General features: G+C 39.4%; 3 protein-coding genes across 5 annotated transcripts in view; 2 read left to right on the top strand and 1 right to left on the bottom strand.

The window, feature by feature from the left end:
• The window catches only part of col14a1b (collagen, type XIV, alpha 1b), a 103,139-nt gene that overhangs the window by 11,406 nt on the left and 70,781 nt on the right, over window positions 1-20,952 (bottom strand). Inside the window, 4 exon segments of the mRNA XM_026300943.1 lie at window positions 16,172-16,225; window positions 16,744-16,830; window positions 17,198-17,275; window positions 19,855-20,013. Of these exon segments, the coding sequence (XP_026156728.1) occupies window positions 16,172-16,225; window positions 16,744-16,830; window positions 17,198-17,275; window positions 19,855-20,013 (378 nt within the window).
• Window positions 1,793-4,367, top strand: LOC113126800 (CD209 antigen-like protein E). The gene is made up of 6 exons (XM_026300948.1): window positions 1,793-2,020; window positions 2,641-2,760; window positions 2,870-3,004; window positions 3,092-3,216; window positions 3,408-3,526; window positions 4,071-4,367. The coding sequence occupies exons 1-6, from the start codon at window positions 1,867-1,869 to the stop codon at window positions 4,192-4,194; spliced, it is 777 nt and encodes a 258-aa protein (XP_026156733.1). The 5' UTR covers window positions 1,793-1,866; the 3' UTR covers window positions 4,195-4,367.
• Window positions 7,528-15,649, top strand: LOC113126799 (CD209 antigen-like protein A). 3 transcript variants are annotated; one of them, XM_026300944.1, is made up of 7 exons: window positions 7,551-8,855; window positions 9,596-9,712; window positions 10,707-10,814; window positions 10,916-10,978; window positions 11,288-11,430; window positions 12,231-12,343; window positions 13,943-15,647. In XM_026300944.1, exons 1-7 carry the CDS (start codon window positions 8,708-8,710, stop codon window positions 14,076-14,078), a joined length of 828 nt encoding a protein of 275 aa, XP_026156729.1. In that variant the 5' UTR covers window positions 7,551-8,707; the 3' UTR covers window positions 14,079-15,647. The 3 variants fall into 3 exon arrangements, with proteins under 3 accessions (XP_026156730.1, XP_026156731.1, XP_026156729.1); XM_026300945.2 differs by lacking the exon at window positions 9,596-9,712 and having other exon boundaries at window positions 7,528-8,855; window positions 13,943-15,649; XM_026300946.2 differs by lacking the exons at window positions 12,231-12,343; window positions 13,943-15,647 and adding an exon at window positions 11,512-12,217 and having other exon boundaries at window positions 7,548-8,855.

Genomic DNA, 20,952 nt, shown 5'->3' with positions numbered 1-20,952 from the left:
AGGAAAAATGGCTGAATCAGAAAAATATTAACACTTGTATTATACATGTAATTACCTATTATAATACGCCATAACCCTATTTATAGACACCTGTACATGGGAAGAGCTCAAACACAACCTGAGTGAACACAGTTTTTAATGAGGGATCATGTAAGCCTGGCCTGAAATACAGCTGCTTTACAGTGGTCTGTTAGTCTTAGTGCTGCATAAGCACCTATCTGTCCTGATTTGGCAGGGAGGAAGCCTCCACATCGTCTATGTCTGCGTTCAGTGGCCATGTCCGCAGGCGACTGTATCCAGCTTTCACAGCCATGCAGCAATGGAACAAAAATGTTGAATTCAGGAAGCTGCACAAAGACTCGCTTGGATCACAGAGAGATTTAGAAATGCCCTAAAACCATGAAGCCAGACTACAGGCCTGCCAACAACTCAGATTTCAACGCATCTTGGTTTGGCTGCATGAGAATGAGGGACACTCCTGTTTCAGTCCTCTGGGTGGTGCTAATGCACCTGAAGTTTTATCACCACCAGATGTCATCATCAGTTAACTACATATGCATCACCTTAACACAGATACGCTATGAACACCTCACCATCTCACCCACACAGATAATTCAGTGCAATCTATTTCCACAGATCTCTCACTGACGTCGTTACAGCTGGGTGGAGAAAAGATCATTTAAGCATCTTTAAGAGAATGACACAGTTACACTTTCTCTACATCTGGATAGGATGCTCTCAAACCTCCACAAGTGTGTTTCTCCACCCAAGGAGATCTGGACAGTATGATTTAAATCCATTTGGAATATTTCTTGGATGTGTTTGCACTTCACTAGATAATCCATCAGTGAGACAGGATAATGCCTTTTTTAAATGCTCAATAAAACAAGGACTGTCATAGAGGAGGGCAGTGACTTGGACATAAGGGGAGAAGTGGTTTGTTTCTATAATCAGCAAACAAATCTGTTGAGCATCTTAGTTTCTTAATTCTGCACTCATTCATAGCCATTAACTTCAATTTGTTTTTTGGTTGTGAATACATGTATTACTATCAACACAGGATGATGAGGCATCAAAAGGGTCAAACGAAAAGTCACCAACTCACAAGTTAACAAATCCGGTTATTTTCTGCTTAGGCTGGGCCCCCTCTAGTGATCATGGGGGCGTGGGCCGATTCCAGGTTCGCCGCCACTTCAAGTATGTGGTGTCACAACACGATTATTTTACTGCTTCTGATCGAGTCAGAGAGAAATCCAGTGATTCATTTTTGCTTATGCTTGTAGTCACACCCAACTCCATTACTTTTAGGGTGTAACAACTGACAGTATAAAAAGACATTATAGGTACAGTTTGTTTCCTTATTGCTCTGTAGTCTCTTCTACAAAGCCACAGCATCAACTTTAAAACACTTTAATCAGTGAAAAATCTGACATCTGTGAATGTGTTAGTGCTGTAGGCTACATGTCAAACCACAGATCAGTATCGCCTTTACATGAAATGTAAAAATATTAATTAGTGTACACTGTTGTTTGATTAAAAACCTTAAATTCAACATATGTTTAATAAACAGAAATGACACATTCATGTTTTTATATTTAATCTTAAAAGAAAAAAAAGAACGAATGAACACTATAAAATGCTCATTAGGAGGTTTTTACTGCACACCGATGACATTAGGACAGCGTGTGTGTGGTTTCCTCCTACTACATCTGTAACACTTCCTCCAGAAGCAGATAAACCCGGCAGGAAACAGCAGCATCACTAGATCTATAATTTACCTACAGTATCAGAAACCTGTTTAGCAAAGCAGCTGCTGTTGGAGAATCAACAAACCATTAAAAAGCTTCGGAGACTTTTACACTTAAAATGTCGTGTAACATTTATGAAGATCCAGATTTGACCATGAATGTGAGATACAGCAAAAGAGTCCAAGAGGATAGAGAGGAGATAGAGGTCGACATCTACGAAAGAGGTGACGGTTTCACAGGCCGCCATGCTGGTCTTTCGACACAAGATGGAGGTACGGGTGTATTAAATCTAGTCACTGTAGCATGAAGATAATGTGTGCTCCTGTGTCCTAAATGTATGTTAAGGTAGTGTAAACCTATTCTGAGTCTATTGTTCATTCACAGTGACTAAAAGGCAAAACTGTACATATTTAAAATACCATGAAAACTAAATCTAGAACAACACAAACTGAGGAAAGCTGTTCGTATGTGACGCAGCCATCGCCACAGCGCATGTAACCCTCTTCTCTCTTTTTGTTGGTGTAAAAAGTTTTTCGGAGCTGTGACTGTGATTATTTTTATCACTAATTGGTTAATGAATAATTTTGTCAATAGAATGTCAGAATAGTGAAAAACGGCCATTATAACTCTCTAGAACCAAATGATCCAATTATAAAAATATGTGAAGATAATTTTCTGTCAATATTGATAAGTGCAATAAATCCAGATAGTGATAACATAGTGCGCATAAAGTTGCTCTCAGCTCACGTAGTAATGTTTTACAGTTTTTAAACACACGTGCTGTCTAACGGATATCAACACACGTCACTTTATGTGTGAAAACCACTTCAACAAGAAATGTCTTCCTCCAACATGCTTTTTCAGGTGTTCTCTCTCTACTTCGTACCCGTAGGTGCAAACAATCAAAAGCATCTTCCAGCTAAGCAAAGAAGATCTTTTAAAGCTGCTGCACTGGTTCTGAGTCTGCTGTGTCTGCTGCTCTTAGTGGGGATTACTGTCCTGTCCCGACTCTGTAAGGACTTGATTTTTATTTTAATATAAAATCTCGAATTATTCAATTATTCATTATTTGGATTGGTTTTACATCAACCCTCTGCCTCTTTTTTTGATATTTTCACTAGATATTCCAATCTTTCTTGAAAATATTCAGCTCAGAGTGAACTATGAAAGGCTAAAGACCATTAATGACAACTTGATCAGACGTTACTGCCAGTTAGAGGGGAAAGGAAACCAGACACAGGGAAAAGAGGAGAAAGGTTTGAAAAGAAACAGCAGACTTTAAGTCTTCATGTTTTGAAATCATTTACTAAAACACCTGACTGACATTAAGCTGTCTCTTAAAGGATGGATACTATTTCACTGCAGTTGTTACTACAAATCTAATGAGGTGAAAAACTGGGAGGAGAGCAGGAGAGACTGTCAGAGCAGAGGAGCCGATTTGGTGATAATAAACAGCAAAAAGGAACAGGTGAGTGTTGGTGCTCGTGTTTTTGTGCATGGACATAGGACTGGATGTATGTGAAACACACTGTGATTACACTCATTTCCTAAGTTCTACTTTTCCTCGGGTCATTCTAGATTCGGGTCAATGCACTGTCACGTGAAAGTCAGAAATGTACTATGAAAAACTAATTATTTGCTCTTTTGATAAATTATCAGGACTTTGTCATTAACCTGAACAGCAACGAATCCTGGATCGGCCTGCAGTCACAGAAATCTCAAGACTGGCAGAAAATATGGGAATGGAAATGGGTGGATGGCACAACTCCAGCATATCTGTGAGAAATGTTTCATTTATTAAACTAACATGTTTCACTCTTAAAAAATAAAAATGAGATAATATTAAAACTAACAAAAATCCAAAATTAATATTAAATATTTTCATTTTCACTGAGCACTTCCTAACAGAAAGTGAGAAAGGCTTTGTGCCCCCACACACTGAACTTAAATCCTGGCTCCTACTATATGTTAGTTACTGTTTAAGCCACTAATGCACAGCTCAGGATAATAAACCTGTAGTCTGGTGCTCGACCACGTGAGGGCACCAACAGCTTCATCTTAATCTGTGCTGCTCTTCACTCAGAACAGTGATTAAAAAACAGAAATAAAAATTTGCTTTAGAATTAAAAAAGACTTCTAATTTCTCTGCCTGAAACACCTGCCTGCATTAGTTTGCACACCTGTTGATAGATATTAGGAAACTAAATATGAAGGTCAGTCCAGAATCTACTGTTATGAGACGTTGCAAACCCAAGAACACATTATTCTCTTACACTTATCTTTTGTACCTTTGACCCTTAACATAATTTTTTGCTTCTACAGGGCCTGGAAGAAAGAAGTGAAAGTAAATGCGGACAATGAGTTCACAGCATATATTGATGGACAAGGACATTGGATTCACACCAAGAATGGAACCAAACAATGGATCTGTGAGAAACAGATCTAAGGTTTCTAGAATTTCCTGGAGATCTAGCACTCTAACATGCAACTGTGGTAATGGTGCTAATGCAGGTTTGACCCCGTCCAAGTCCTTTGCTGCACATCACTTCTGCTTTTCTGTTTTCATAACTCTTAATGTCCTTGCATGAAAATGAAAAAATAAAAGCAAAGACAAAATAACAATCTGTAGTGTATTACTCCAAAGAGGAAAAGTACCGACTTCAAAAAAATAACATACTGTCCAAAAAGAAAGAGGTTCTCTGTGAATTTCTATCAAATATTACTCTTGTGTACTGCTGGATTTGGCCTCATGGTGGCAGTAATGGAAGCATCAGGTTGTCACAACAATCACTGTAAGGGCAGAATGTCCTGGACTGAGAAGCAAATGATCTAATACAGTTTTAAGTTAAATCCCCAACTTGCAGGGCCAGAAATAACATAGATAAAGGATATGGATGTTTTAAGTTTTAAAAACTCCACAACTTTATGAACAAAACTCATTCCTGTACAAAGGAGCAGTGACACCTTTAGTGTTTAACTGAAATGCACAAAAGTCAGGCACAAAAGGTGTGACTCCCAGACAGAGACTGTGATCTAAGTGCTTAGTAGAAAGTTTGCTGTGCTGCTGCAAGCTTGATGTGACACTTCAGCTGGTGAAGCTCTGCAATTTTAACACTGGATTCTGGGGAGAGTTCTTTGAAACTCAGCACATTTGATGTTATAGTGGCATTTTATGACAGCAAAAAAGCAACTGGACAGTTTTTAGTTTGACTTGATCATGTTGTCTGGTCCTCACACCTTCAAAGGGCTTAGGTTCATATTAGAACCAGGTTTTGGCCAAGGTAAGGGTTGGGGTAAGAGGCCCGGAAATGCATATGTCAAAGAGGGTCCTTATCACAAGCGAGTTGGTGGCTGGCAGCAGAAGATAGCAAACGTGAGATTGGCCTGACAACCAGAGTGGCAGAGAGGACACCCCTCGTGAATGCTGCTCCTGGACTAAGGAGCTGGAGCACAGTCAGAGTGGCTGTGAGAAACGGTCATGAAAAAGGGATCTGCCAGAACGACGGCAGACAGGCTTAAAAAGACTAAAAACCAATCTGAGTCAGTAAGATGACAGTGTCAGATGGTGTCAGTCTACAGCCAAACATGAATACACAGGTGAACAATGACAACCTGAGTGACAGCTGTGGAGTATGAAGGTAGCAGGGATAAAGTTGGGTTTTTTGGTGTTGGATCTGTGTATTTATGGATGTAGTACAGAGTGTTGAGACTCTCATGTTGAAACACAAACAAATTTGAACATGAAGCCAAAGACTGGATGATGCAGCCTCTGAGCTAACGTAAGACAAACTTTCTGTTGGGCACATGTTATTTTGATTTAACACAGTCAAACAAAAGGCCTGTAAGAATTTGCTGCTACTGTGAAAACATGCGGTCTTGTCAAACCTTCAAAGAACTGTGTAACCTGGTTATAGGGATCACACTTGGTTTTAGGTTTCAGCGTTAGAGTAGGAGTTGAGGTTTCATATTTCATGACAATGGTTTAAGGTGAGTGTAAAGGGTTTGAGGATTCATTATGTAATGAGAGTCCTTGTCAATATAGAAAGACTGCAGTACGTGTAGGTAGAGGGCTCGTCATCAATACATGCATATTACTACAACACTGAATTATGAATGGCGGAATAATTATTGTCCCTGATCAACTATTAGGAATTTGTTGCGAAGTCGACTATGAAAGGACAGTCCTGGATCGGCCTACTGAAACTGCTTAAAGTGTCTCCTTCATTTTCTCTGATACACCTGGAGTTAGTATCTGCTTCGTTTTACCTGCCAGTTTCATGATGTTAACAGTGGCCAGACATGCTAACCACATCTGCTCTCTGTGTGTGCTGTGCTATGTGGTAAAAGCTTCTTCTTTTAATTTCTCCCTTCAGGGGTCGCCACAGTGAATCATCCACCTCCATTTAACCCTATGGTATGTGGTAAAAGCTGTTCAGTTAATTATCATTGAAAATAAAAAATAAACCTAAACTTGAATAGTGTAATTTCCTCTACCAGAGAGAAAGAAAATAACTGTGCAACTCATTTCCCATTTCAAAGAAATGTATGTGAGTACTGTGTGGGCATGAACACAGCTACATGTAGCTAGCTGCATGCTGCTGAGTGCTGTTGAGTGAAAACCTCTTCAAAAAGATAAAAAAACAACTTACTTTTGAGTTAGTTTATCTCAAATGTTATTGAGTTCCTTGACGCCTAAATTTCAGCCACTGAAATGATGATGGGGGTTTTAAGTGTGCATCTGTGGTTATGATTTGTGCTGCTATCACTTCCTGGTGAAGGCTGCCCAGCTCACTAAGGAGGAACTGTGAGACACTAAGTAGAAATCACAGTTATAAGCCCAAACAAACCAGCTCCAGAAGATGAAAAATATTTTTAAACAAACAGCAATTTCACACCAACCCACAACATAAAACTTGACATTTAAGGGCAACTGTTTTAGGTTGTTGATCTGCCCTTTATTTGATAATTATTTCTTTTCCACTGTTGGCGCAAGAGGCGTGCATGCACAGTGTGGTTCACCCGCTTTTTGAAAGTGTCAGAGTCCAATACATAATTATTCTGGTTAATGCTGGAAAAATGCCCAAAATTTAGTTGCATTTACAGGCGCATAGCATGAATAAAACATAGAGGCTGTGTCTACAAGGATTGTTCACTAATACCTCTGTCTTTTCTTTAAGAAACACCAACATACAAAAACTAAAAGTCCTAAACAATAGTACTACACACCTGAATAATCTAAACTTCCGGGACCCAACAGAACAAAAATAACTGCAGTTCACACATTAGACTTTCCACAGTATTTCCTGTGTCAGAGATATGCGTGTTTAAAGTGAGTGTGCAATCATGCAACTTTGCACAAAGGCATGTATGAGAGCACACAGTATTGCTGCTGAATGATCTGCTCAGTGGTCCTGAAATAAACAAAAATAGCTTTGCATTATATTATTAAGGTTGTTTGCATGCACCACACATTAAGGTGCAGATTCTGTTGCAGGATTAGACCAAAAAAAAAAAAAAAAGGAGCATCTCTTGCAGGTTTGGTTTACTAGAGGTATTTATAATGGCTGGTGATGGTGGGTGGGGTTAAAGAGGGAGGCCAGAGTGTGAGAGAGAGACCTATGCTATGTCTCCTCTGATGGAAAGTTTTAATCATGACCAAAGGGAAGCACTATTTCTCACTTAACAAAAAAAAAAAAAAAAAAAAAGAATTATCAGGCTGGGAAATAATCTGCCAATTTCAAAACATCAGAATGTACAAAGCTACAACCAGCACTACTAGAACTAGCACTATTTTTAAATTCCTGGGGTTTTACTGAATGATTCTCAGCAATGAACAACAGTAGTTTTGAATCCCACATTATATCAAGAAGCCAAACTGAAAATCAGTAAAAAAGTAAATTATTTGACCGGATTGGCCTCTTGCAGCTAAAGGATGTTTATGTCTCACAGGTGATTCAAGTGTGTTTCCACTGAAATTTTATTTTTGTCCAAATGAAAATGTATTTGAATTCTGAACCTGACCAGAGACCAGAATCTGGATCAGGATCTGTGAGACTTACTGGATTCCTCCAAAGCAAGACAGCTTCTTGAATTCATCAAATGTTACACATTTACCTTCTTCAGCAGGCAACTGAAAATAAGTGTGAAATCAATATTTCCTGTTTTGCTGATCTGCCTCATCTATGTGGCTGGGGGTATATGCATGTGTGGGCAGAGATGAACTAAACAGTAAAAGCAGTGGTGAGTACTGAATATGTGTATGAGCATGGATGTTAAGTGACTTTTTATAGTGGACAAGTTTCCCTTCAGCTCCATCACTATAAGGACATGGTCTAGTTAAGCCTAACAAAGGCTGTGTAGGGACCTGGTTTTAGGTTTCAGGGTTAGGTTAGGGGTTGGGGTTAGACATTGCTTGATGGTTTGAGGTTAGTGCAAAAGGTTTGCAATGAGAATGCCACTATAGAAAGACCACAGCATCTGTGTGTGGGTGCATGTGTGTGGAGCATACAAAATCCTTGTATCTCCAAGCTCTTACATTTTTGAACAATTCAGACAAATGCAGTTTTCTTCATTCTCATACTCACTCATGTTTTAACAATGGATATATATGGTTTGATGAAGCCAAAGACTGGACGCTGCAGACTGAGATGACGTAAAGAAAACAAGCAAAGCTTACGTTAACCTCAAGTTATTTTTAATCAACACAGTCAAAAAGGGGTGTGAGCATTTGCTTTCCTGTTGCTGCTTCCTCAGTGCTTTCTAAACCAGATAGACGGCTGGACAAGACAGAAGTATCAGTACCAACGTAACATACTACCAAATTTACATCTGCCATAGCTTGTACTGTGTACTAATCTAGTACAGTACACAAATTTTAATACAGTATAGTAGCCAGTCAACTCAGTGTGGTAACAGAAAGTGGATTGCAGCTACTGTTCAGCTGTCTCAGTCCTCTGAAGATGCCCTCAAACATTAACCCTAAAGACAAGGTGGGATACAACAGCAGGGTTGAGGAAGATGGAGAGTGGGAAGAAAGGGAGGTGCATATCTACGATAATGCAAACAAGATCAGAGAATATCGTACTGGTTTTCAGTCCCAGAAAGGAGGTAAGTGAGAAAATATGACAAATAAATTATCTAACAATTAACGCTTATGTCAGTTGTGCCTTTCAATCATGTTGGACCTAAAGTTTGTTCTTCCCTCAGTATGTTACACTGATCTTTCCAACCCAAGCTCCTGCAGCCCATCACACATCAATGTTAGTTTCTATACAGCAACATGTGCAGTATGAAGTCTTTCCTAAAGTCAGTCGGATGATGTTCTGTTAACAAGCTGCTGACAAAATGTACAGTACCACAGCTTCTCACGTCTTCTGTTGCTGCTTTTATCAAATGGAACATTTAACTGACCAGTGTTGTTTCAACTCTGGGAAAGACCCTTTTACACTGAGCACAAAGAGCAACCACAAGGCAGGAAGAAGTGGGACGTGCACAATGACAGCATCTGTGGAGCTGTCTCTCTTGTACATAAAGATGGACGACGAGTCACTTCCTGCAACTGCACAAACTCAAGTAAAAATATCACAAAAAAAGGCTGCCAACAAGTTGCCTTAACAAAAATTATCAAAAAATGACCACTTGTACAAATATAAGCGTGACAATATTTACCTATGATGACAGAAATCACCTTTAGGAAAAATTAATTTGTACTTTGAATGTTTAGTTTGGCTCATGTCCCATCCACTAACACTAATGACGAGTAAGGTTTTTCAGTAAAACCAGAGGATGATGGGTAATAAATGTAGCTGCGTTTGGTTAAACTCGCTCTGTGTGCTTTGCCTGTGCAGGACCACACAGTCAGAACCATCCTCCAGTCCAAAGAAAACCTCTGAGAGGAGCTGCAGTGTGTCTGGGAGTGCTGTGCCTTCTGATGATGGTTGGGATCATCTCCCTGTCCATACACTGTAAGATTCAACACGACCGCTCAACTCATTAGCAGCAAATACGTCACGATTATTGCTTACTTCCTGTTTGCAGACTTTTATATTGAAGCGTTTCCTGGTTCCTGGTCTAGCCTTTAGTGTGTCTTGTTATACTTTACTATAAGTGGACTGATTGTTTTCAAATATCTTACTAGCTTCCCTTGGTTTTTGTATTTAAGCCCTACTTTCTGTATCGTGAGTTGCTGGTTTATCTCATCATGTTTTGGTAAGTGTGAGTTTCTCCAAAATCCCTGTTTATACCTATGTTGCCATGTTTATCCCTTGTTGCATCGTTTCCTGATTTTGGATTATTGTTTGGACCCTGGGTTTTGCCCTGATACTTGCTACTTTTAGTGATCTTTCACAGAACCTTTACCACACCTGTACCATGTTTATATTTTGTGTAGTCCTAGTAAGTTTGTCTTGCCTGCTGCCCTCACAGCTCATTAATAAAGCCTTGCTGCAAACCTTTCTCTGTTCCTCCACATTGCCTGCTATTGGGTCCTACTCCTAAGCATTTAATGACATTTATATATTGTTCTAAGAAACTGGTACAGTGACTCTGTGAAGCACAGTGATGACACCCCCTGTCTTCATATAATACTGACATATGTCCAGGCAAAGAGTTATTGGTGGCTGTGATCAGTCCTCCTCTCCAAACTGCCTGTGAAGTGATCCCTTCACAACACAACTCCACTGTCAGAAACAGACACACAATCCACCGTCGTCCTCCTGTGTAAAAATGCATTCTGAAGCTCAAACCTCATAAGTCAGACTTTTATTAGGTGGGACCTTGGTCCTGGTTGCTTGATTGCAATGTCTTGTTTGTTGCTCGTGTTGAGTCCCAGCAGGACACCAACATGTGATACCAGGACATACGCAGACCGCTGAAAGCTCATCTGAACTTTGACTGAACTTAAGTTAAAAAGCAGAATGATTTGATGTCGTCTGTTTCTTCTGTTGTTTTTCTCATCAGATGTTTCAGTGAAATTAGAAAACGAACAGCTGAAGAACAGAAACAACCTGAGCAGCAGCTACAATCAGTCACAGAATGACTTAAAGCAGCTCCAGGAGAAAATTGACAGTAAGTTTTTTTTAACAAACAGGCAAATACCATAAAACACATGATCCAACTTCACACTGCATCAACATTTTCATGTTTTATCTGCTGCTGATTTTCTTAAGACATGGCAGCCGACAACAGTCAGTTACAGGAAGAAGTGAAGAAACTGAAGGACGAAATTGAAGGTGAGAAAATGATCAAATATCAATCTGTGATTGATTGATCAAATATCAGAATTAAACCAGTTTCTATGATATCACTGAAGAGTCACTTTGAATTCTAACTGTCTAATATAGTTGAACAGTTTTGCTGTGTGGATATTTGTGTTGGAGGTAATCACTTCAAATGAGAGTGACGTCGTATTTACAGAGGAAAGAACCTGAAAGTGAAAAGTGGAGACAGAAAGATCTGAACCTACACAGTGAAAGTACAAGTCTTATCAGTCTGACACTGAATGACATGAACTGGCTTTAAAACACTTGTCTCACATTAAGGGAAGTGGTGTCCTGAAGGATGGACGAGATTTGGATGCAGCTGTTACTTTAAATCCACTCAGGAGAAAATGTGGTTGGACAGCAGGGTAGACTGTTTTAACAGAGGAGCTAATCTGGTGACAATAAACAGCAAAGAGGAGCAGGTGAGTGTGTTTGTTACTGTGTGTGTGATCTCTGATGTAACTGCCAGTGATCTGTTCCTTGTGTTTCTGACCTGCTGCCAGTCTGGGACCTGCCTCCTGTCTGGACCCTGATGGATTTATTTGCCTGGTTAAACAGCTTTCAGGCTGCACAACTGGAAACCTGGTCACTGACTAGTGATTCTAGTAAAGGGCCTGGAATTCAACCTGCTCTGCCTGTGTGGACTGTACAAGCATTTGGGTCCACGTCACTGCTGCTTTTCTACATCAACTATCATGGAAGCTGATTTTAAGGCCATGGATATTATTATTTCACATACTGGAGATTTTAAGGCCTGGATTGGTATTTTTGGATTTGGAGTTGGTTTAGGTCACTGCACATTTGCAGTAAAACAGAAAAGTCTTGGTTAAAGTGACAAAAGCAGGAGGTCTGACTAATTCTGCATGAACTGAGCTCTAATGGTTCAGAGAATTTAGAGACAAACGTTCATGTAAGGGAAATATTTCATTATTAAATTCATTCTCAATATCTCAAAAACCCTCCAAATGTGTGTGTTGGTTTGAAAAACACATTCTGATAAAATGACATGTTAACTTTGGTTTTACTGTGACAACGGTCGGTCTATGAGAGGAGCTGATCTTCATCAGTTCTTTGGGTGTTTCTGATTTATGCTCCATGGAGGAAAAGAAAAGTTGCAGCAGATTTAGTTTTTCCTTCAGACAGACTCACAGGACGATTTTACTACGACAGAAATACTGAATTGTGAATGGAGAAATAATTATTGTCTCTTGTCAACTATTAGGAATTTGTCACAAAGCTGAATATGAAGGGACAGTCCTGGATCGGTCTATGGACTGTAGAGGAAGGATCGACATATACCTGGGAATGGGTGGACATATCACCACTGTCAGAAACGTGAGCCAGTGTTTTGTTTCTATTTCAGTACCATCAAAGTCATTGTTGGAAACTAACAGAACCATGTGTTAAAGGCAGGACAGCAACACATGTTCAAAGGATTTTCTCAGTGTTGGTTTGGAACAACCTGCAGATGTTGAATCCAATGAAAGAACGTGAACAGAAAACTGAGTGTCTGAATGAAGAGCTGGACTTGAGCTCTGTTCATCTCCAGTCTGTGATGAGGTCCAGTAACAAGGACTCAGTTTGAAAGAGTCAGGATTCAAAAAGTCTTCAAAGCCCTGGTCACAGTTCAGCTTATTGAACGTGTGTGCTGCTCTGTATCCTCAGACAGAAAAGAACAAACTGCTTCTCAACTTCACAAGTCAAACAAATGTGACTGCAGGTCCTTTAACTTTAGCTCAGCATGAAGGACGACCTGCCTCTTCTCTGCTCTTTAGAAAGGGAAGAACATATGAAGCAAAAAGCTGAATATGACCATTAGTCCCAGGGATGGATTAAGAGAGCAGCTTTACAACCAGTTTGTCCTGCTGGCAAACTGAGGTACTGCAACAAAAATCCCTGCAACCCACAAAGTCTTTTCCTCATAGATGACCATTGAAAACTGATGTGAGTCCAACTGTTGACTGAACAGCTCAAACTGCACCAGCTCCGTTATTACTTCTCTGTCATTCATTTTTCAACCATTAAGATTTAAAATTGGTCAAACCTTTAAAGTTGTTTCAGAGAAACCCTACTGAGCATGTGCAGGGAGTTTAAAAACCAGGAGTCAGACCAGAACCAGAGAAAAGGTTTGTGGAGCATGAGCAGAGTAACTTTCAGTGGAATGAATGGATGCCATGTCTAAGGACCAAACTTATATAACCACAAGGTGGGAACAATCCAGTGTCTTCATGTGCCAGTCCCAAGTCCGGGTAAATGCAGAGGGTTGTATCAGGAAGGGCATCCGACATAAAATTTAAGCCAAATCAAACATGCAAATCAAAAATAATGAAAGGAAAGGTGGACAAGACAGTGGTGAGACCAGCAATGTTGTCTGGTTTAGAGACAGTGGCACTGAGACAAAGACAGGAGGCAGAGCTGGAGGTAGCAGAGCTGAAGATGTTGAGCTTCTCTCTGGGAGTGACGAGGATGGATAGGATCAGGAATGAGTACATCAGAGGGACAGCTCATGTTAGATGGTTTGGAGAAAAAGCCAGGGAAGCCAGATTGAGATGGTTTGGACATGTTCAGAGGAGGGACAGTGAATACATTGGTAAAAGGATGCTGAGGTTAGAGCTGCCAGGAAGGAGGCCTAGAGGAGGTTCTTGGATGTAGTGAAGGAGGACATGAGGATAGTTGGTGTGGGTGAGGAGGATACAGAGGATAGGGTTAAATGGAGGTGGATGATTGGCTGTGGAGACCCCTGAAGGAAGCAGCCCAAAGGAAAAGAAGAAGATGATCTGGGACCAGACTCATACCCATAATCCTTTGTGTTTGAGGTGTCTGCAAATCCCCTAAAAATAATAATAATATTCAAAGTGAGATTCAAGTTTATGTGAATATGAAAATAATCAGGAGTTTCAGCCCAGTTTAAAACTATATTTTATTTGTCCACAGATTCTGGGCAACAGGACATGGAAATTCCACAGACTGGTACTATGGATCATGTTGCGACCAACAAGGAAAATGGACTCAAAATACTGATGGTGATAAGACCTGGATCTGTGAGAAAAATATTACCTGCTGTCACTGATGACACTGATGAATTCCTAAACTTAAATAGTGCTAATAAACTTGAAAAATGTCATTTCCAGTACCAAACGGAACAAGCACTGTGCAGTCCACACATTATACTTCAGTGTTTCCTATGTCAGAGATGTGCATGTTTATACTGTGTGCATGAGCAGCAGCTTTGCACAAATGCATGTATGTGAGCACACAGAATTTGTAATCATTTCTCATGTACTGACCCTCTGTCAGCTGAGGCCAAACAAAACACAACTTTCAATTAGACACAAAATCTTCTGAGCTTTGAGTGAAAATTTGGACCATAAATTTAAAAGGCTTTGAGACCCACATAACAACAGACTGTCAGTATGTGACAGTTCAACAGACTAAACCACTGTAATTAAAAGTTTCAGCTCCAGTTAAAATATCTATTTTATACGGTCTTGCCAACTGGACTGTTTCACCCCGACTGAAGCAAATATAAATTTAATGTGATGAACATGAAACTGATTACCAGTTGATTATAGCTGATTATATTTTAAAATTATACTGCTCTGCGTTTTCTAAGACATCTTTTCTCTCCAGGGGTAAATCCCATTTCTAAAATTAAAAAAATGCGTCAACACCTTTCCCAAACCGCACGACTCTCAGTTTCATACATTGTCATCTGCTGGTATTAATGAAGTAAAATCGCTGTTTAAAAACCTTTTTTTTCTTTAGTGTGAATTATGTGACTTACATATCTGTGTTGAATTGGGATACTCTTCTTCCATCTTTCTCTGAATGCAAATAATATTTAAACATGGAGCAGGTGAAGAAACATCCAGTTGTGTGGCTGAGACACACAAACTGAACAACAGGAGGGGGAGCTGATGAGCTTTGAGGAACCAGGTCAGACTTGATCATGTCTAAACACAGATTTGTTTCATGAAAAACAGAAATGTCTCATTTATTTCCAACATTTCAGTCACAGAATAGACTGGACTAGCAAAGTAACATCAGTGTGGTGTTTGTTTAAATCGTCAGTTATTGATTTTTCAGCGAAGACAACAGCAAATAATTGACTACATCCATGTTTGTTATTTAGTGCAGAGTTATTTTACACAAAAGGCACCTACCTTTTCAGGTTTTGTTATTGTTTTAATTTGCATTTTTTTATGTTTTCTAAAATATTATTGCATTGCCAGTTTCGTTGATTTGTTTTATGAAGTAGTGTTATTTTTTATTTGTTTGTTTCAACTGAAATGTGGTTTAGATTTGTGCCATGTTTTCTGTTTGGTCATGTTCTCTGAAATATTGGGGTTGTTGTATTTTCAAAATTGTTTGTTGTAGTGTGTTCTCTTTTCTGTGTTGTTCATCAGTTTTATGATATTCGTGTTGGTTGTTCATTGTTTCTATTTTAATTGCTGTGTTTTTTCTGCTTTCAGATCTGTGTTTTATCACATACATCCTGTTTATTGCCTTTCAGCTTGAAATATTGTGTTACTTGGCCTTTTAGTGGTTATGGTTCTTCTCTAATTTCTGATTTCTGTTCTCACAATCATGACAGAAAGTTTAATAAAGCAGATGTGCCTCAAAACAAAAATCTTGTGATGGAAAAAACTGAAAACTGATACGTGGGTGTGAGTGTTCACAGGGAGCTCCCCTCCAGGTGTACCTGTACCAATGAATGGTTCTAAAGTGGTGTTCTAATTATAACAAAGTTCTACTAATGCACATATTGCTTTACTTTGGCCTGAGTCTGTTTATAATGTCAGTGTGTGCAAGTGTCTATCTGGGAGAAACTTACCTGAATAAATAAAGGAAACAAAAACAGTTTGACAAAGGTAAAAGGTGTTGATAGTTCAGCTTACAAAAATGACCACAACACAGCAACCTGCTCCCATTAGACCCAGAGAGAGCAGCAACAAGCCCAAATTTTAAAACTTGTTTTACAGTTTCAGAAGCTTTTTGAAAGCTTCCAGAAATCATGAAAAATAAAGCTTCACTTCCTGTTTTTTGCCTGATGTGATAGTACAGACCAGTTGCTTGTAATACTATTACCCTACCTCAGAACAAGTATCAAAAAAGATCTGGTGTTGAATGTCATGGCTTCATATCTAAACCAACAAAACTTACCACTGGGCCTGGTTCTCCACGATCACCCCTGGCTCCTCGGACTCCTGGGCCTCCCTGTTAGAAACAAAGAGCAGGAGTTGATTACAGCTGCACAGTCAACACATTTAAATTCACAATGTGTGTGTGTCTCTCTCTCTCTAGTAATAAACATCCAAACCTATAACACACAAAGCTGACAAACACCTGGGGTACAATAAATAAGAGCTTTGAACTGCCAAACTGAGAGGTGAAAAGAAAACAGGTGGAATGATATAAAATATAAAGTAATTCAAACTCTACATGACATGTGAGATGTCCTTGTGATTCTGTGTATCTCCATCTGTGTGACTGCATGCATGAATATGTGGTACAGAAAGTCAGTCCTACTGGTGCTGTTCGCTAAAATACTGCTGCAATAATGTCTAATGTAATACACATCAGGTTGGGATCTCTGGATGTAATAATCTGACAATGTGTGTTGCATCTCTGTCAAGCAGGACTTCTTAAGTAGATGATAAGATTGTGTGTGTGTGTGTGTGTGTGTGTGTGTGTGTGTGTGTGTGTGTGTGTGTGTGTATTAGTGTGCGGCTCACTGGTGATCCAGCAGGGCCAGGAGGGCCTTTGCTATCTTGGGTGCAGGTACAGGCTTTGGGTAAGGCCGGGCAATCCACCTCCTTCCTCTAGATGATTATGAGCATAACAAAATCAAAAAATAAAAACCAGATATGAAAGAGCATGAAATGTGACACAATGAAGCAGAAAAAGTGGAAGTGTGACTTTTCAATTCCTAAAAGACGTGAATGTCTGGCATTGAAGTCTTTAAAAATGAAAAATAACATGAAAAGCTTAAGAGGCCGTAGAAAGGTGTCTACATGCACGCTACATACACAGCAGAGTGAGAGGTTTCAGTTCTGCTTCTCTATAAACGGAACGTTATAAAACTAATATAGTTCCTTCTTCAGTTAAGATTGTATATGTATATGGGCTCTATGTTCAGACAGCTGAGAAACATGGAGTAAAGAGTGGCGTAGAGAAAAATGGATTTACCAGCCCAGGAAGTTCACAACATTTGTCTCTGTTGGCCCACGAAGTGCTGCAGACGATGTCAAAGATCTGGAGCTGGAACTGTAGAGACAGAAAACACACATTTTAGTTACACAATTTACCAAAATATGTATAAATACACGTGAACATTGTCAGGCGGATGGTTTACAAAAATACAGTATCTTGAAAGGAATGAATAAATCAATGTCCTAATGAAACTGTGTAATGTTTCATTTGTATAAATAAAAACAATCTTTTGCTTTTGATAAACTCCAGAACTCCCTGGTACAATTTAACATCTATTACATGAAAAAATAGTTTTCAGTTGAAAACAACTGTCTTCAAGCATGTAGACATGACCTGCCTAAAACTAGCGTGATGAGGATCAACAGGAGGCATTTCAGTTGAAAAGTGAGGAGAATCTGAAGTGGTGTTTTTTTCTCAAATGGCAGGATTAAATCGCTGATGATTTGCAAGTGCCACAAACCACTGAATATCCTGAGGTATTTCAGTGCTTTGGATATTAATCATAATCCTGTCTCATGGCAAAAAAAGAGAGATCACTTCAGGTTTGAAGCTTTTCTTTGAATCTTTTCACAAAAATCTATGTTTTCAGTGTGTCTATTATGGCGTGCTGAACTCAGACGTATAAAATTAGATTATTAGTCAAGACCACCATATGATTCATGGGGTTTAATCAGTCGAAATAGAACATCCTCAACTGCTCCTGAAGAGCAATGAAAAAAACTGTTTGTCCTTCAAGAGAATATAAATGAGTTGTTCTTTTCCTTGTGCTGTGTTTAAAATGCATAGAGAAAAACAAAAAAAAAAGGCTTAGCAGCTGGGTTAAAGTCTAGCTGATGCTTCTTCTTCTATAAAAAAAAAAAAAACACAGACACGGCTGCCCAGTTTTGGGTAAGCTGGAGAAAGTTTTTTAAAATGACTGGTGGAGATTATGTTTCAGAGTCAGTGTCAAGGGTTTTCTCTTCAAGGGGTGATCAAACCAATCAGATACCAAGTGTGTGTCTCTCCACTATTTCTGCAGGAGAGTGGCTAGAAATGGATTTGTTTGCATTTATAAAGCTGCTCAAGGGAACAGCTCCGACCTGATGAAAAGGTTTAGATTAAACCACCGCAGCTGCACGTTAACATCAAAAACTCTAATTCATGTAGCTGTGTCTGTTAGATAGGAAACATTAATTGACTTTTTTTTAGGAATACCGCTGTGATTAAGCAGATCAGAAGGAGCAGATCAGAAGGACCGTGAATGATACATTCAGTAAAATCAGCAGATTGAATCTGTGGAAGCTGACACACGTCAGAGCTCCAGATGGCCTTCCTTTCTGTTTACTTCACGAACATCAGCCTCTAGAGACTTGTTACTTATATCAGCAATTCATCACAGTGAACATTTAACTGCTTTTAATGTCGTTTTCTTGTTATTTAAATTATTTAAATTGTATCTGCAAGCAGGGCCATTTTCACAGGCTTTCCTCACCTAGTGGTGCATTCAAGGACCTGCACCAAGAGTTTTCTGAGCGTGAATCTTCATTTGTCACTCAGTAAGTTGTGGGTAACAGCTTTATTTTGAGTAAATCACAAAGACACACTGATGAGTAACGGCCTTTACTGTCCGCTACTGACTCCCCCGACAGAACAATGAGCAAAGATGGATCATTACCAGTGTCATTAAAGACAATTACGCTGCAGCACATAGACAGTCACTCAGGCTTGTGTCCATTAACATGTCTACAAAAATGAGCAAACGTTAACACGAACCAACACAACTGTGCACTTGAACTTGGGCCTCTGCTATAACATACAAATGTCCAGATACATGTTTATCCTTAAAGAAACACATTAAATACGCTCTATGTGACAGGACAAACACTACACATCACCATTTGTGTTCTTTCTAGTCTTAATTACCCAAAAAACTAAATCCTGTTTTTATTTTTCCCACCGCGGCGCCGTTTGGCGGGCTTTAGCATGCTAACTGTTAGCTACACTTAGCTTCAATGCTAGCGGGCGTTAGCGACATGAATTTAAGCTACTCGGCACAACAGCAACATCACAACCACAGAAAACTGAGTGTCTATAACCAATAAAGGATCTATCAATAATGTCTGTCTGTTGATTCTACATTTAACCCACCTGTAAATCACAAAAATACAGGGATGAATTAGAGCCCTGTTTTCTGTCGCTCCTGACCGCGCCGAGTTTGTCTTCTTCTGCCGCGAAGCCAAAGAGTCAGATAACGAGCTCAAAGCGCCACCACTGCCAACTAGTGACCAAACTGAGTACTACACTAAAACTAGAAAGGGGTCACTATCGGTGATTTTCCTTCTGTTTAAGTGGCACAAAGTTTGTAAACGAACATTGAACAGTTAAGAAAACATGTTAAAAACAAAGATTAGAAAAAACTAGATGTTAATTGCACCATATATATTCAGGGCGCCAGGCTAAGAACCAGCAATAAACCATAATCAGACATGAATATTGTGAGGATGATCACAAGAATCGTCGTCTGTTCTTCTTTCACAGTTATAATGAGTGAATTTTTATTGGACTTTATATTTTATGTAATTGTGTCGCAGCTATTGTGTGTGTTAAAGGCTTGTGTATGTGAGATTCAGTATGTGTGAGTGTGTCGTCCTCACCGGAGCAGAGTTGTCCTTGTTCCCTCTGGAGCGAACCATCCTGCCCAGCACCTCCAGTCCGTCAGTGGTGATGTTTCCCGCTGCGTTGATGGTTTTCTCTGCCACCATCTTGCAGTCGATCATCACTTTGGCGCTTGTCGTGCTGATTGCAATGTGAAGCTGCAGGAGAGGAACATCCAACACTCAGATTCTTCATCACCTCAGATGGACTGAGAGTTTTTTTTTTTTAACTTTTACTATGCATCTCTAAAGCTGTGCTGGCTTTTCCTCATTTCAGGGCATTTATCTGCTGGTCAACATACATATTTATGTATATATAGTTAATGTGATGCAGCCTTTTTTAAAATATACTGTATGAAATAATGCTCCTGTGGAGGATCAGTCTCAAACCCCTTCCTGTATCTGCAGCAACTGTACTGTGGACGGACAGTGCCCTCGTCCTGTGAGGTGGTATAAGGTCATCAGGGAGCAGATAGTGGCTTGACTTAATTTTTGCTTAACTATCATATTTACAGTATTTATCTCACAGGGAAAAACTGCAGATATGTCAGTACTGTGAGTGAAACAGTCAAGTCAAAAAGCTGATTTTTAATCTGCTATCTCTGAGCAGGCTGCTCTTGCACATTAAAAGATTAAAAGACACCAATAAGAATCAGATCAGATACAGAAATGCACAATAGAAATGAAAGAAAACCTAATAAAAACCACGCACAGTGAAGCACATAACAATCAGAACAAACATCTCGGAGGGTTGCCAAATCTAATCTGTTTTTTTTTTCCCAACAGTTACATAATGTGAAAAAACTGAAGTGGTGAAAACACGTGGGTGTTTAAACGCTCCACAAAGCACCATTTATTTTGTATATTTGATTCCAGCTGATTGCTTCAACAGCTAGTAAATTCAGTTTTAATACGGTGTACAAATAAAGTCTGGAAAAAGTAAAATGCTCATTTATAGGGACACTTCTGAACAGATCAATCAAACGAAGACTTGTGTTTCATGATTCAATAAGAAGGCTCGAACTATGTTCTCACAGGGAAGCATTTTTCAAATTAAACCCAAAATACTGTGTCTGTGTGTGCGGCAGAAAAGAAACA

This window comes from Mastacembelus armatus, chromosome 11 (genome assembly GCF_900324485.2).
Source record: "Mastacembelus armatus chromosome 11, fMasArm1.2, whole genome shotgun sequence".
Lineage (NCBI taxonomy): Eukaryota > Metazoa > Chordata > Actinopteri > Synbranchiformes > Mastacembelidae > Mastacembelus > Mastacembelus armatus.
This window is presented reverse-complemented; position numbering and strand designations above follow the sequence as displayed.